Source organism: Lates calcarifer, linkage group LG15 (genome assembly GCF_001640805.2).
Source record: "Lates calcarifer isolate ASB-BC8 linkage group LG15, TLL_Latcal_v3, whole genome shotgun sequence".
Taxonomy (NCBI): domain Eukaryota; kingdom Metazoa; phylum Chordata; class Actinopteri; family Centropomidae; genus Lates; species Lates calcarifer.
The window spans coordinates 30,273,918-30,289,492 of NC_066847.1; the positions used below are offsets into that span (position 1 = coordinate 30,273,918).

Consider the following 15,575-nt stretch of genomic DNA (forward strand, 5'->3'; position numbering starts at 1 on the left):
ATCCAGCACACTCTCTTGCAGAACGGTTTGTTGTGTTTGTGGAGTGCAGTGACATGAGTCAGAGACTGACGGTATATTCACCTCACTTAGAATCTTAAGTTTAAACAGAAAAGATTGCAGTCAGACCATGGAGGCATAACACAAACTGTTGGTACTGTGTTACTGAATGAATGAACTAAGGATTGTAAATGACTTCTCTCTGTTTCCCCATCTCTCTCTCTGTCTCTGTATCTCACAGGATCCCAGAGGATAAGTGACAGTGAAATCTCAGACTACGATTGTGAAGATGGTGTTGGGGTAATAACAGGTAATATACTAAGTCCATAATAACATGCCGTCCAAGTCATCAAATATGTATAATATATCTCAAGGAAACATAGCAAACCGTTTCTAATTTTGTTAAATAGGATTTTTCACCAAACCATAGTATCATAGATATCATAAATTTTGTGTTAACTTCCTTTGGTAGTGAACTTAGCAAACCTCCAACTCATCAACATCTGTGAAATGTTTCCTAGGCCTTAACAACTTAGAAATACCAACATATATCATATTAGCAAGGTAAAATGCTGCAGCCCATCAGCAGCAGCAGTACAGAGAGCAAGCAGTGAGTTTTTGTCTGCCTCTGCACCGCTAGTTGCTGTTTTGCTGTATTCACCGAGGCTCCAGCAGCACGCCCACGCTGCACATCAGAAAAGGAGAGACAGAGCTGTTACCAGCCAGAGAGCCAGAGAAAAGGGCAGAAAGAACATTTGAAAAGTACTTGAAATGTGTCCACGTAAAATATCAGCCTTGAAGAAAATGATGCTGAACTAGGTAACTAAGCCATAGAAAAATAAAACCTTGCTTTACTTTTTCATGCTAAAAATAGTGTTAGCAAGCAGTATGTAAATTAATTATTCTATCCCCCTGTAATTACTATGATCCCTCTCTTTTTTCCTTCAGCTGCCTTCACTTTTGGTTAGCATGTAGTATGTCTCACATCTCTGTTAGCACATTCAGGCTACAAAAAAGAGGAGAGAGGGAAAGAGTAAAAAAGTGAGGAAATGCATTGGAGACAGAAGAGAATAGATTCAGTTACTGACAGACACAGAGTGAAGAGCATGAGCCTGGGTTGGCTGATGATACCGTAGCTGGGGGAAATCCTCCTCCAGCCTCTTTAACATTCTCATCAGCCCCTCACTGCCTCACCATGCCAGTCTCCTTCACTTCATTCACAGTGAAGGGAATACCCCAATGCTCAGCTCTGGTCACACCCTAATGTCATTTATCCTGTAGTCTTTGCATTAAACTGTTGATGCCATTATTATTAATATAAGGGAAGAAAAACTTTTGAATTTTATTTTACAGTATACTAACTGCTAGGTTTCTAATAGTCTGGTACATGCAGTACATCAGGCTTTTTTATTTGTGAAGTGCACACCGGTAATTATTGCACAGGTGAAATATATGCATTCTTGTCTCTTTTTAAAAAAACTTTATTTGGCAGTTTTTCATTAACAAACATACAACTTCCAAACATAGACACAAAAAGAGAAATTTGAGACTGCAGCCTGGAGGTGTTATACCAAAGATGGCTGTGTGATAGTCAAGTTTTGTAGTCTGACCACAGATTTTGAAAAATACACCAAATGTCTGTCTCTAATAGTCGTTGAGGGATGTGCATGATCAGAACATGTGTCCTATTGTGGTGGGTACGCAGCTGCACCTCGGACAACCAGAATCTGCAGTGGGGAAGAGTTTGGACAATTTATCGCTTGAATAGTGCAGGTGATGGAGTACTTTAAATTGAATTAAACCATGGTGTATGCACGATGAGGTATGAATACGTTCTAGAGGTATGAATACTTCTAGACTCAGAAAGCTCAACCCCCAAATCCTTTTCCCATGCCATTTTGAATTCTTGTCTTTTAAAGGATAATAGATGTTAATAGAATTGTTTGATGCAATTTAGAGATGAAAACTATCATTTATAACATTTTCACTATACATTTCATCTTGCTTTGACCCTCAGCTCTGTTCCCTCCTTCTGATGCAGCCCTGCTCTTCTTATTAAATCCTATTAATTGTCAGTTAAAGTTCTCCATGTTATATGTGCTTAACAGGCAGCCTGTACTCATGCATGAAACAGTATGTCAAGAGGAAGAATAGATTTAATTTTGCTCTGTATGGCAGTTAATTGCTTGGCTGCAGGAGGCTCTGTATTGGAGCTGTTGTGTAGAAAGATGTTTTCCTTGTTAAACCTAATATGAATCATAATGAAGTAAATATGTTGCAAAGGACTCATTTATATTTGTTTTAGCTTTGGTTTATAAAAGAACATGTATGAGAGTGGTAGTAAAAGCACACTGTGTGACAATTTCAGAATTTGACTTGTATCCACTTGTAATCAGGATTGTTTTAACTATGTGAAATGTTTTATAGATTTAATACAGCTGCTCTGCACAGTTACCTCCCATCAAAAAGAAAATCATATCATATTAATATGTCAAACTTCATTAAGTGAAGGTCAACATTTCTTTATTATTACTTCCATTTTTTCTTACCTTTCCCTTTTCCCAACTTTTGATTCAGGGTTTAACTAATTTTAATGTGCTATACACTCTATTGAATATCAATCAGCTTTTATAATGCTAAGCACTGACCTTAACCACAGCTTCTAGCCATGTCTGATTATCGGTTAATGAACTCTTTCAAGTTCAATGGACTAATCAGTCTTGCAGAGAAAATTCATTATAATGTTTCTGATTTTTAAAGGCTATTTTCATGTTTAATGTACACTGTTAACACAGCAGATGAATTACACCTTTATTGAAACTTAGTTCTCAATTTTGGAATATAGAGACTCAGCATAATGAAAATAGAGATCACCTGTGCAGAATGGCATTCAGCTTAACTTTAAGAAAGTTTGGTCTGTTTCTTTTAAGTTATTACAGGCTGTGGTTAAACTGGATGTGCATGATTAGCAGTCATAATTTTTCATTACATGGCTGCAGATTTAGCTGCTTCACTCACACAAAAAAGGGAATGCTCATTGAGATGTTGTAAAATTAAATTAGCACAAAATTTTATTTTGTAAACATTAACACTGTAGTATTTTTGGTCTCAGTATAGGAATAAAAATCCATCTCAACAGCCTTCTATTTCTTGATCTTGATCCTCCATTCCTCCCTCCCTTTACCCATTGTTGTCTTCACAGACTACCGGCCAAATGGCAGAGACTTCCAGAGCTCCACGTTGTCTGTCCCTGAGCAGGTGATGTCATCTAACCACTGCTCTCGGTCGGCTGATATAAACAGGGCCCGGTCACGTTCTCCCAGCGTTCCCCCACCCTCCAGGTAACTAATGCTCAGTACACCACTGGGTTGATGTTTGACATGGAGTATACGTGTATTTTTTGTTTTTATTTTCTTTGTCCCAGTGTTTGTTATGATTATGGTTGTGTAATAATGATGTAATTTATTCAACACCATATTTTTGTCTTTTTGAATAATTGGAGGTGGATGTCTTAACTTTCTTGGTTGGGAATCCATAAAACTTTGATAGGAAGAATAAGGAAATACAGGCGTTAGTATTTTTCCTCAGTTAAACATGAGGCCATGTGCTCCCTGGCCAGTAGAGGGCAGTGTGTGGTGTGTAAACTACATGAGGGGTGATCTAGTCCACTTCTGTCATACAGCAGAAGTCTGGACCCGGCCTTTGACCTTAGGCCGTCTCAGTATGGCTCCTCCTCTAGAGTGGACCACCACAGTGTGTCCGAAGTTAACTACTCACCTGACAGGTACACACACACTCGCCAGCTTACACTTGTGTGTAGTAGGTCCGTGCATGCAGGCATGCATGAACAGATGCTGACAAGCACAAGTGGGGTCTGATGAGTAGACATTCAGGGAGGTGTTAATGCACGTATACACTTATGCAAGACGGCGTTTGCCTGAAACTCTTTGGAAACTGATTCTGTGTGCTTTCATTTTTCTGATGTTTCTGCTTTTGAAGAGCAACTTTCTCCATTCCTTGAAAATATTAACTCAAAAGACTTTTAATCTGATGCTGTGGTGTGGAAACCCTATAGCCTGATACTTCTTCTTCCTCTATTTTCCTCCATAATGTATACAAATACTTAATCCAGAGGATTATATTATATTACTCCAGTGGGACATTTATTATTCTGAAAAACAAATGACCACAGCAAATACCCAATTAGAAATATGATCTCTGTGATCTAATTCATCAGAAAAGTTATGTGACCACGCTGTTTTTTAGAAGTAATTAACAAGTTTTTTTTAACAAGTTCTCTTCCCTCTTAAATCCAGGAGGCTCAAATTACGCAGGAAACATTTGGTGCCAGTGCTATAAATGCTGCGTACAGTATATAGTATTTGCATGTATCTCACTATCTTTATTGAAGAGGTGGTCAAGGGGAAGTGGTCAGTTATCCTCCATCAGCATTTATTTTCTGTGAGGGGTGGAAAATGTTGCTCCAAGAGTCCAATCATAGCCTTGGCACTGCCAGGCCACAGCTACTTTCCCTCGTCCAATTAACTTTATTTGATATTTCTGAGGCTTGGCCTAAATCAGTGTCAGATGCAGAAATGCACTTATCTAAATTGTCTGGGACAGTGCTCACTTGAGTGTATTTCAGCTGCTTTAATTAACAGTGTCCGGTTATTTATTGAAAACAGTTGAAAATGACACAGGAAATAAGTCACAGAGAATTTGGATTCATCCCAGAACTTCTACAATATTAAAAAATCTCTTCTGGTATTTTTATAGCTTTACATGAGACTGGTATTTTGTGTCCTTTTCACTGTATTTTCCTGCTTTTTGAAATGTTCTAGAAAGTGCGTATGTAAAAAAAGAAATCTTATGTAATGTGCATGATCTTAAATTGTCATCCTCTACACCCAGTGGATGCGACACCAACCAGGTTTAGGTGTTTGGACTGTGCTGTTCTGTTCTTTCCTCTGTGAACGCTGCTGATGTGTTCAGTGTATCACTTTCATCTGTGTGGTAAAGCTGAGGAAGACATCTCCTTACCATTCGATTTCTCTGCCTCTCTTATCTTCCTTGCCTGTTTTTCCCCTTTGAAACTGTTACATCAACCTTTCCTATGAGCTTTCTCAGTCTCTTTACATCCTCCTTCTTTGAGAAATCTCTCGTTCTCTCTCCTTCAGTCTCTTCACCCCTCCATCTGTCTGCCTGTGATTCTGTCTATCTCCAATACTCTCTCTCTCTCCTTTCCTCCTCCTCCTCTGCTTCTTCCTCGGTGCCATCTCAGATCCATCTCTGTCTTCTCTCCTCCCTCCATGTGGTTGCAGCCATTTCCTCACCCTACCTCGAACCAGACATACTCAACCTATTGATGATCCTCAAAAGGACCCCAGGTAGACTTTTACCTGAGCTTGCATGAAGCCCCATCTCTGCACCTCCACCTTTCAACCCAACACCCCCTCAACTCCAGCCCACAAATTCTTTTGTTTTCTTGAGGGAAATCTTTTACTTGGGTGTTGAACATATGGCACTGACACTATGGCATGTTTTGTGTCGCTGCAGTCTATGTCAAGTTATTAGCATGACCATGATAACCACAGTCAACTATCATGACACATGATTTTATGAATACACTCTAGAGACACTCTTGTATCACTTGGCCATTGTCAGTGCCATAAGTGTTGTGTTGTAGTGTTAAAGTATATATTTCTTCTGCAGAAGATGAAATATATATATATATATACACACACATATATATATATTTAATGTGTGTTATTTTTCAGTAATACACTCTACCTAGAAAATGAGTGATTCTTTAGCCATACACTTCATCCACCCAGTATCAGCATTGCTTACTCTCTCTTTCCACCACCTCATTATCATATAAGCATTATTGTCTTTTCGCTCCAAACTTTTACCAGGTGAGCAAGTATGATTCCTAGATGAGTAAATATGTCATTTGACTCCATTTTAGTCACCAAAAGAGTATGACTATGGCAATACTGAAAATGGATAAGTGTTTTATGGATGTGAAGTTTTGTCCAGCAGAGGTGGTTTCTCCTACAAACGTGTATACTTTAATTTTATGGTAGTGTATGTTACCCTGACGTGTATGTGTAATCACTGTGGATTTGTGGGATGATTTAATAAGTATGTATTCAGACAGATTACAGACAAAGTCTGTCAAGGCAATTCAGAAGTGTACTCAAACTTCCTTTACAGGTCTGTCTTTTACACACACGTATATGTTACTTCCCCTTGTGGTCAAAAACAAAACAAAAAAACGAAGGAATGCTGACCAGTTGTGATATTTTTTCGCCAGCCGCAACCATCGTGTGTACCCGATCTGCAGAGAGGAAGCAGTCAGGTTACTGCGTTCCACTAGGATGGCCCGCGCCTATTCTGAGGGCGCCTACTCCTCCGACTATGACTACGAGAGGTATTGACATGCACTGCTGCTGCATCTGTGCATCCACCATCTTGTGGTCTCCTCAAGTTGTCCCTCGTCCGTCTTTAATTTATCCGTGATCTTACATGTGATGACAGAAAATGATATCCTGTCTGATATCGGTTTTTGTTAAGGAGTCATCACAGCTCTGAAGTTGTGTAGATGTACAGTAATGGTACACAACTGCCTCAATGTGTTGAGGCTCAGAGCTATTTGTGTTGCTGATGTCAGCTGTGTGTACACTGGTCGTTTAGTACAGTGCTGGCCAGCACCTGTTTCTTCGTGGATGTCTTTGTTTATGTACCCATGTACATTATGCCAACAGCAATATGTTGATCAGTGGTGTGTGTTATCACTAGTGTTGTCCTTTTTGTACATGCTACTGGCAGCAGCTTCTTGCTCACCCACACAGTGGCATCTCTGATGCATTACTCTGGGCTGCACAGTAGCTTTGTAAATTCTTTGTTTGCCCTATGGCTTCTTGGGTCTGGCCAGAATGGGCTGCCGAACTGTTGCAAGTACCCACAGACTGGCCTGCTGACACCCATCCATCCCCAGGACCCACACTAGTGTCCTGGTGTACCAGTAAAACGAAAAACTCACATTGCTCCCTCCAGAGAAACGCTGTAAATGACTCCACTTTTCCCTGTCTTCAGTTTTCACCTGCTGCCATTTGGCTTTCAGTCAGGAATAATGTGACGTTTGTGCCATTTCTCTCCTCTCCAGGAGGAAAAAAGTGATGAGTCCTCAGAACTGACTGACTTTATTAAAGTGTCACAAAGTTTTCCTAAGGCCCAGCTTGGCTCGACTTCAGGCTCAGCCTATAGCCTAGATACCCATTAACAAGAGCTCTCTCTTTTCTTTTATCTCCCTTTCTTTTTGTCTAAACTGAGAGAAAAAGGAAAGCAGCTAGCACCACAGTTTTAGCAGAGTAAAAGCAGTAGTGAGACCTGAAAAGAAACGAGGGCACAATAGGCACATGTAAGAGGAAAAGGAGACAGAAATAAGCAACAAAAAGCTCTAGTGGAGTTTGAGCCTTTTGGCAAGTGTCTTAGTTTAGGTCATTTCCCCCTGGAACATGAGAAAATGTTTTCATGATTCTGTTGTTTTAAGTGCATTGCCTCAGAGTGTACCATGAGTGGGACAAAACCTGCAGCGTATAAGCATTAAAACAGCAGCTTTTCCAAGCACAGAAAACTAAGATTTTGGACTCACTTTGAAACCAGTGAGAATGCAATCAGCAGTGCTGTTCCAAACTGCAGTATGTGTATCTCATGGCTATATCCATCAAATTACACTTAATGAGATGTTTGATTTGTGACAGACATAACCTTCACATTACCCATAAATCCTCAGCCATACCTCATGATGGAAACCCAGTAATGAGTATGTTGACCATCACTGTAAATGATAGAGAGTGCTTAAGGCTACTTAAGATTACTGACTGAAGCGCTTTTGTTTTGTTGTTGAAGATTAAGAAAAACATTTCCTCTACTGGACAATTTTTCATCCTGCAAAAGGCTAGAGACACTACAAGACTATGACAAGATTGACTCATTAATTGAAAGTTTTTCTTCCACATTCTCAAAATTTTTCAGCCAAGTCACTGTTTAAAATGACTAAGTAAGTCTTTTGGTGTCTATTAGTCTAATTAGACGTAGTACTGGTGAAACCAACATGCCTTCTATGCTTTAGAATAAAGTAAATTTGATGTTGTAATCAAACACTGTTTGTATAACATAAAAACTGAGGCACTAATGAAAGGCTTAAGATTTACAAATGTAAACTTTTATAGTTTTCCAAACACTTTGCATGCTCTGAAGTTGAATATTTCCTTTCACTGGTTCAATATATTGGATGAATGGATGGATGAGTGCATGAATGGATGGATATGTGCAGTTGTGAGATATGAGAATGTTTTTTTTCTTTCCTCTCTGCAAAGTTAAACAGTATCTGTGTACACTATCAATGACTTTCCCAGCTGAGAACCTTACCTGCTTTTTCTCCACCAGCTCCTCAGATTGACAAGATCTGCCTTCATCCTCACTGTGCCAAAAATACTTACTGTATAATGGCTGGCCCTTTTTCAGGAATTAACACATTTCACAAGCTAAATGCAATGTAAAGATATACTTCACCTTTCCCTCACATTTCGCACTACCTCACACAGATTGCAAATGAACACACATCCATCACATACCAAAAGACAGCACACGGTCCCTGCCAGTTGTACACACCCTGAAGATTTCACTGTTTCACTACAGGGACCATAAACCACACAGGAGCCACCTAGCCCTTCATCCGTACTGTCCACCCTTAAAATTAAGTAATTCATCTACTCGTTAAGAATTCTAGACAAAGTTGTAATGTTGACAGACAAATTGTAAAGAACTGCATGTTAAGTTGAACCATATTTACATTTTTTGATCCAAAAATGCCAACTTGAGTGGCCATAAAACATTTTAGATGTCATGGAATTAAAAAAAATACATTTTCAACTGTACATGCAGTTCTGCTACCTTAAGGCTGTTACAGCTGAAAGTGGTTGTCTGAAAACATTAAAGGGTTGTCTACTGTTCTCTTAGAGTTGCTGAATAATTTGACTCATTCACTTTAAGGGACCATAAGTGTGTTTTTTCATATTTTAGACCATTAGGTTTTGGACCTGTGTTTATTCCATGATAGTAAATACTATGTCAACTGCATTTAGATTTATAAATCTAATGTAATTTTAGGTGCTTTGATATGATCTTGAGGAAGAAGTTTAGTGCTGAATGTGATTAGTAATAAATGGGTTAAAACATGCAATCACACGGGCCTAGTCCCTAAACACATGTACCTCAGAGGGGTTTTGAGGGCACAGCAAATTTCTGTGCCCTCCATACTGTCCACCCTGCCAGCATACTGTCCCTGCCCTGCTGGGGTCCCACTGAGTGCCTGCTTATCTCTCAATAACCTCTGTAGGAACCATGGAGCCATGGATAGACACGAGTATCACAGCAGGTCCCGCTCTGCAGACCAGCGGCCCACTATAGAGCGCCCCACGTCCCGCTCACGCTCCACTGAACGCCCCCACGACTCTTCGCTCATGAGGTCCATGCCATCTCTGCCATCTGGGAGGTCCGCCCCCCCCTCACCTGCCTTGACGAGGTGTGACCCAGATCGGAGGCGTTAACCAGCTTAGCACAGAGGCAGACTGGAGTTGTAGTTGTGCAATAATTTCCCTGAGGCATAGCTCCTCTGGAGGGAGAAATAATATTAACATTAGGTTAAAACATCAATAAGTAGACCAAAGAACCACAGTTTTTTTGGCCAAGTAACATTACTAAAGTAAAGCCCAGTGAATATATTAAACCTGATTTTATTCAGCTAAATGGGAATATGCAATATAGACATACAGTTGTCTAATAATTTACAGTATCTGGGTTGGTCAATTACCCTAGCAACCAAGTTGGCTACCTAGCTTACCCAAACAATTATGTGGTTAACAAATGAATCAAATAGAGCTCTAGAAGTATAGCTACTAGCTAGAGGACTCACACACTAAGGTTTAAATCACCAGATAAGATTATTTCTGCCCCCAGAGATGCTCCACCTCTGCATAACTAAAACCTTTGTAGAACTTGACCAGTATAGACCCCGTCCCATGAGCTCCCACCCACACCGAGCCTGACTAACTCACAGAATGAACGAGAAAAGCCGCATCACTACCACCTCCCTCCCTCCCAATACCCTGCTATCCTGCCTCACCTCACTTCACTTCACCTCACCTCACCCCACCCACTTCCCCCTCACTACTACCCCACCACCCACCTAGCCACTTTCTGTTTTGTCCCCAAAAGCACCGGTGCTGTATTTTCTTTACACATGTTGCAGGCACGACAATCCTGAAACCGTAGATAGCGTGCTGACTTGTTTTAATTTGGAACACACTGCTCATACGCTTGCGTGAGTATAGCAGTGTTGGGCCGACATTTTATTTTGATTTCATTACTAACATCAACTGATGCCGTTTACTCTGTGATGGCATTCTGTTTTCCTTTTTTGTTTTGATTTGATGCCTTTTGGGGACAGTCTGAACGCATGGTCGCACTGGTCTGCTGTTTCTGCATTGAACTCTTCTCTCCTTGCAGCTTGATGAGTCGACTGTACATGCGATTCACACCTGGCATTTTTTTTATTGCAGCTCAGTTCCCTACAGTTGATGTATCCCTTCACTCCCATGCCATGTGCCAAACATCATTGCTGTGTGCATTGGTTTTATATTTACAAGACACATTGTAATGTTTGAAATAGTCTTCTTCTTTTAGTTACCCCATACATGAGTATATTGTCGCTACTACCTCCTGTTGAGCCTGACACTTATTTATATCCAAAATTATATACAGTAAATGTGAACAAAATTGGTAAGTGATGCTAGATAAGTGGATTAAATCATGTCACTTTCCCACTGTAGCAAATAGCTTTACTTTTTATGTTACCCCTATTTATGCTATCAAACGTACAGTATATCTCTCTTTTTTGAAAGTTTTATTTACTTTTCTCACACTGTGATGTGGGTGCGACATGGCCTGGCCTGGCCCATCCACCATCAGCTTTTGTCCTAATTTGTGTCTCACCCCAGTGTTCACTACTTTTTGTCATGTAGGGCACACCCTCGTAGTGGATCAGTCCAGACCAGTCCCACCAGTACCCCCATGTCCAGTAGACGAGGACGGCAACTACCACAGCTTCCACCCACAGGGAAGGACAGAAGTAAGTCAGCTGGTTGTTTTCTATATGAATTGCAAGGGTATGGTCCATGGAGAGACTCAAATACATGTATATTGATTTTTCAGACATATTTTTATTAGTGCGCTAGTGTGTTGCTGTTCAGTATCTTATAAAGATGTAGTTTTTATTTGATGGCTCAGCTGTCTGGGCCTAAGGAAGAGCTTTGGTTTTACAGCAGTTGCTGACTCGTACACTTCACTTTTGACTGAAAAAGGAGGGATTATAATTTGCAGATGGAATCTTTCATCATAAGCTATAGATCATATCATATATGCAAGGTTTTCCTTTTGTTTAATGTTTCATTGGTGTTTACTTTTGCCTTCCATCCATAACATTTCTACTCGGTTCCTTTTCCATTTCTCTCTCAGAAGATGGAGATGATGGAACAGAGCCTTGTGAAGGTCTGTACCTGAATGTGTGGGTTTAGTCTTTCAGACTGGGAGTGCTTGTTGAGCCACACCTTACTCTGAAGGCCAAAACTCTGTCTGCAATGGTGGGTGGCTGGGTTCACTGGAGACTGAGTTTATTTTGTGCTCCTTGAACCCTCCTTCTGTTGCAGCTGTGTTTAACGTACAGTTGAGATGTCCCGTGCCATCATGTTGTACTAACCTGTGGATCTGTCTGGATTCTGCTATTGATAGCACCAGTGTTGTGATCAAATGTTGCCTCCCTGTTTCTTTGTTTTGAGTTGCTATCTAGATATTGTTATCATTTGTCCAGAAATTATTATTTATTATTTTAACTATTTGGACTGCTGAGATACTTCATCAAAGCTAATATAATGCTTCACAGTCTGTGTCTGCTAAACAGGGTATACTCCAGGCTTTGAGCAATGATTAAGGCACAAAAGTTTGAACTTTCCACATCCTCCTATCTACAAAGTGACATTTGAAGTCAGTTTTGTTCCTCAGCACTCATCACGTCATCAAATGTTATGTGTTGTTGTAGCAACTCGTGACGTTTACTGTAAGAGGCACTGTGATGAAAGCCTTCATAATTTTACTTGTGTCTTTGAATCAGATGCTGTGGAAAAACAAAGAGTGTTGTAGCTGTGCAGTGATTGGAGGGAATGACTGGGGCAAAGATAGAGAAGGGAAAAAGCTAAGGCAGCTCTGGAGAACTTGTCAAAGCACTCGCAGAACTCTTTCATCATTGTCAGAGTCCACAAGGGCTTTCCCTGTCTTCTGTACAGCCGCCAACCAGCCCAGCTCTCTCTCCATCTTCCTAACACCCTTCTTTGCTCTCCCTCTCAGTCCCACCCTTCTTCTGTATCTGTGCCATCTTTTTATCTCTCTGAAGCTCTCTATGTCTGGACCTCTCTGTCACCTCTTTGTGTTGCCCTTTTTCCCTTCCTCTTTATTCCTGACCTAATCTCTCTTTTTTGTGTTTCTCTTCTGTCATGTAGTCTATTCTTTCCCACCTCTCTCTCCCTCTTATTTCTTTGTATTTGTATCTCTTTCTCTCTCTCTCTCTCTCTCTCTGCTTTTCAGGACAGTGGCAGTGTGTGGGCAGTGGGGGGAGGTATTGATCTGACCTTGTGCTGTAGCTCCCACAGAGCCATATGGCACTCAGCTTATATAATGCAAATGTGTGTGAGTATGTGAGTCTGTGTGTATGCAGCTTTTTATGGACTGGATCCATATTATTGCCCCTTGCTGATTTTAGAGAAGAGCTGGACTTTTGATAAACTTCGCCACGTTTTTGTCTCACTGTTGTGCCTCGAAATATAGTCATTTCTCATACTTGCACATACCTAATTGCCTGATATGTTATCTGTTCATGTGTTTCAACTCCTAAGAGGGAGCAGGGGAGGAGCTTGGGGCATCTGAACCTCAAAATGGTTGCAAAGGTGTGTTTATTACTACAGAATCAGCCTTTGGACCTGTCCTGAAGCAATGTCTTTCTTCATTTTCTTGAGTTATGTGATACTACATGATTCCTTGCTTTAAAAAAACTGTTGGAAAAGTTAAAATCATTATTCCATGTTTAGTCACAATGAAAACTAATTAAATGTTATCAGTATATGCTTTCTTTAGGAGTTGGGATCTTGTTTTACTTCTTGGATAATAGTAATGTACAGTACATGTTGATGTACAGTACATTCATTCACAGGCTTGAATGAACGGCCAGAGTGTTGGCAGAAATTGGAGTTCCCCACAGTTTGCACTTCCTACTTTCCCATCTGTTTATGTGGCTTGCCTCTGTCCTCTGACTGTGTGGCGCTATTACTCAACACTGTCATAACTGTTGTGCTGACTGACTCAGGGGATACTCATCTAATGTCCCTAAAAAGCTACATTCTGTTTTTAAATTGTCTATACAGTAACTTATTTTCTGCAGGCCAAATGCCGCTGCATAAGGTTGTATGTTGCATTATGAGTACAGTAACAAATGCATGGTTGAACCACACACTGTACAGTATAATTAACCAAAAGTTCATAATATTTTTGGTAGTAGCTTCTATATGCAAATTAGTACTCTGTATCAGTCCTTCAAATAGCTGTGTGAATGTGTGCAGAATTATGAGTGTAAATGTGCCAGTGTATGAACATGTACAGTATGAGCTGCCACATTAATGTGACTTACAGTACAGTGGCTTTCAGAGCTCCATCATTTCATGAGCCTCCATCTGTCCCTCTAATAGCAGCAGACAGTGAGGATAAACCCCAAGGCCCACCAGTAAATGGGAGGAAAGGCAAGTCCTTTGAATAGTGTTCTCGTGTGACTTTGCTGTGTGGGTTTTCTCTGTCAACATTGGCTCTTCATGGGTGACATTCACTAGTAGCTGTGCTTACTACTTAGCATCTCTGAGTGATTGTTTGCCACAGCACATTTAAATAGTCCTTCTCTTCAAACTTCCCTTTGTTCACACTGAGTTTGGTTCATTCCTATTGAGTTGATTTGGAGTGAACAAAATAGAGAGTTGTGGTATTGTGGAAGCTAAAACTGATGTTAATGCATACAGAGTGCTGTTGCTGTGATCTCTGTTGGTTTGTCCTTCTCTGGTTCCAGTATGGCCTCAAAGCTGTACTTCAACAGCAATGAATTCTGCTCAGTTTCACCACCTCTCAATTTCCATTCAGTCATTCCAATTAGACATAGACACACACCCTGTATAGTACTCCCTTAAGACTGGTAATCTCAGTCATACAGAAATTATGTTCAGGGAAGTTCTTCGAAAGTTGTCAGAAATGGTGATAACATATTTTTTTCATGAGTAATATAATTGTTGATAACAGTGTCTAACAGACAACAAACAATAATTCAGCATGGTATTTCCTGGATTCTGTGCTTTTTATTCTGCTGCCAACGCACTGCATAGTATAATGTATTAATCATAGAACCTGAGAGACTATTACCTCTGTTGGCCAGCAGATGGAGCAAAGTTCATAATCTTTGATGAGGAGCTGTCCATGTTTTCAGTGCTGAAGTCGCAAAGAGGTCTTTTTTCTTTCTTATCAATCTTTACTATTGCTTTCTATTATCACTACACAATATATAGACAGTGCTTTAATTTAATTTAATGCAAATTGTGTGGACAAAGGTAAAGACATTTTTAAAAATGACCATGTTTTGTGCTGGAAATTACAAAAAGCTCCCTTGCTTTAAAATAATGTAGTGTCCAGACCAGTGAGTGTGTGTATGTGTACGGTATGTGTTTGTTTATGTATATGTGCATGTGCACATCTTGCTGTAGAGGTGACATGGGAAGACCAGCAGCGAGGGCTGAATGGCTCTTTGTCTGATGGAGAGACACAGCCACACCCCTCCATCACTGACACAGGTTAGTTGGTCTGGGCGTGGATTTTTCTGCCACTTCCAAAGTGTAAACAATGAACAACCCAATTCATGCATCTAGCCAATATAGTTACAACATACAAACAGAAAATGGTATGCCACCACATGACTGTGCAGTTAGTCCATCAGTGTGTCTCAGGGTGATAAGGTTTTGCCTCATAATAACATAACTAATATCTAACTTCATATAAAAATGAACTGCCAAAGGTCCATGTTGTCAGTATTTAGGAAGTATACTGTGTGTTTTGGCTTAGTGGTAAGAACATAATTATGAAATTCAACCAGCCGGTAGTGTAACCATATATTATTCTGTCAACTGACTATGTCTCTTTGGAGAAGCACACTATGTAACAGGGGTCAAAAATGCACAAGGAAAATTAATTAGTAAACAATCAATAAAGCCTCACTACCTTCCTGTGGGCATCCATGTTGTCCAACCTACTCATTTTAACTGATGAAAATTTATTGATGAATTTAACTGATGAAAGTTTGTACTATAAGTATAACAACCAACAGTTGCAGATCACAAGCATGGAGACAAATCTAAATAAAATATTGGCTTTAA

At 40.1% G+C, this 15,575-nt stretch overlaps 1 protein-coding gene across 9 annotated transcripts in view; it reads left to right on the forward strand.

Annotated features, from left to right (window-relative positions):
• rims2a (regulating synaptic membrane exocytosis 2a) overlaps window positions 1-15,575 on the forward strand; it is a 143,056-nt gene that overhangs the window by 91,394 nt on the left and 36,087 nt on the right. For 2 of the 9 annotated variants that reach the window (XM_051076340.1, XM_051076345.1), the window contains 5 exons: window positions 239-307; window positions 3,200-3,338; window positions 5,319-5,384; window positions 9,404-9,589; window positions 11,088-11,194. In XM_051076340.1, the coding sequence (XP_050932297.1) occupies window positions 239-307; window positions 3,200-3,338; window positions 5,319-5,384; window positions 9,404-9,589; window positions 11,088-11,194 (567 nt within the window). Of the gene's footprint in view, window positions 1-238; window positions 308-3,199; window positions 3,339-5,318; window positions 5,385-6,313; window positions 6,431-9,403; window positions 9,590-11,087; window positions 11,195-11,580; window positions 11,614-15,575 lie in introns of all 9 variants that reach the window. The other 7 variants (XM_051076337.1, XM_051076339.1, XM_051076338.1 and 4 more) reach the window with 7 other exon arrangements.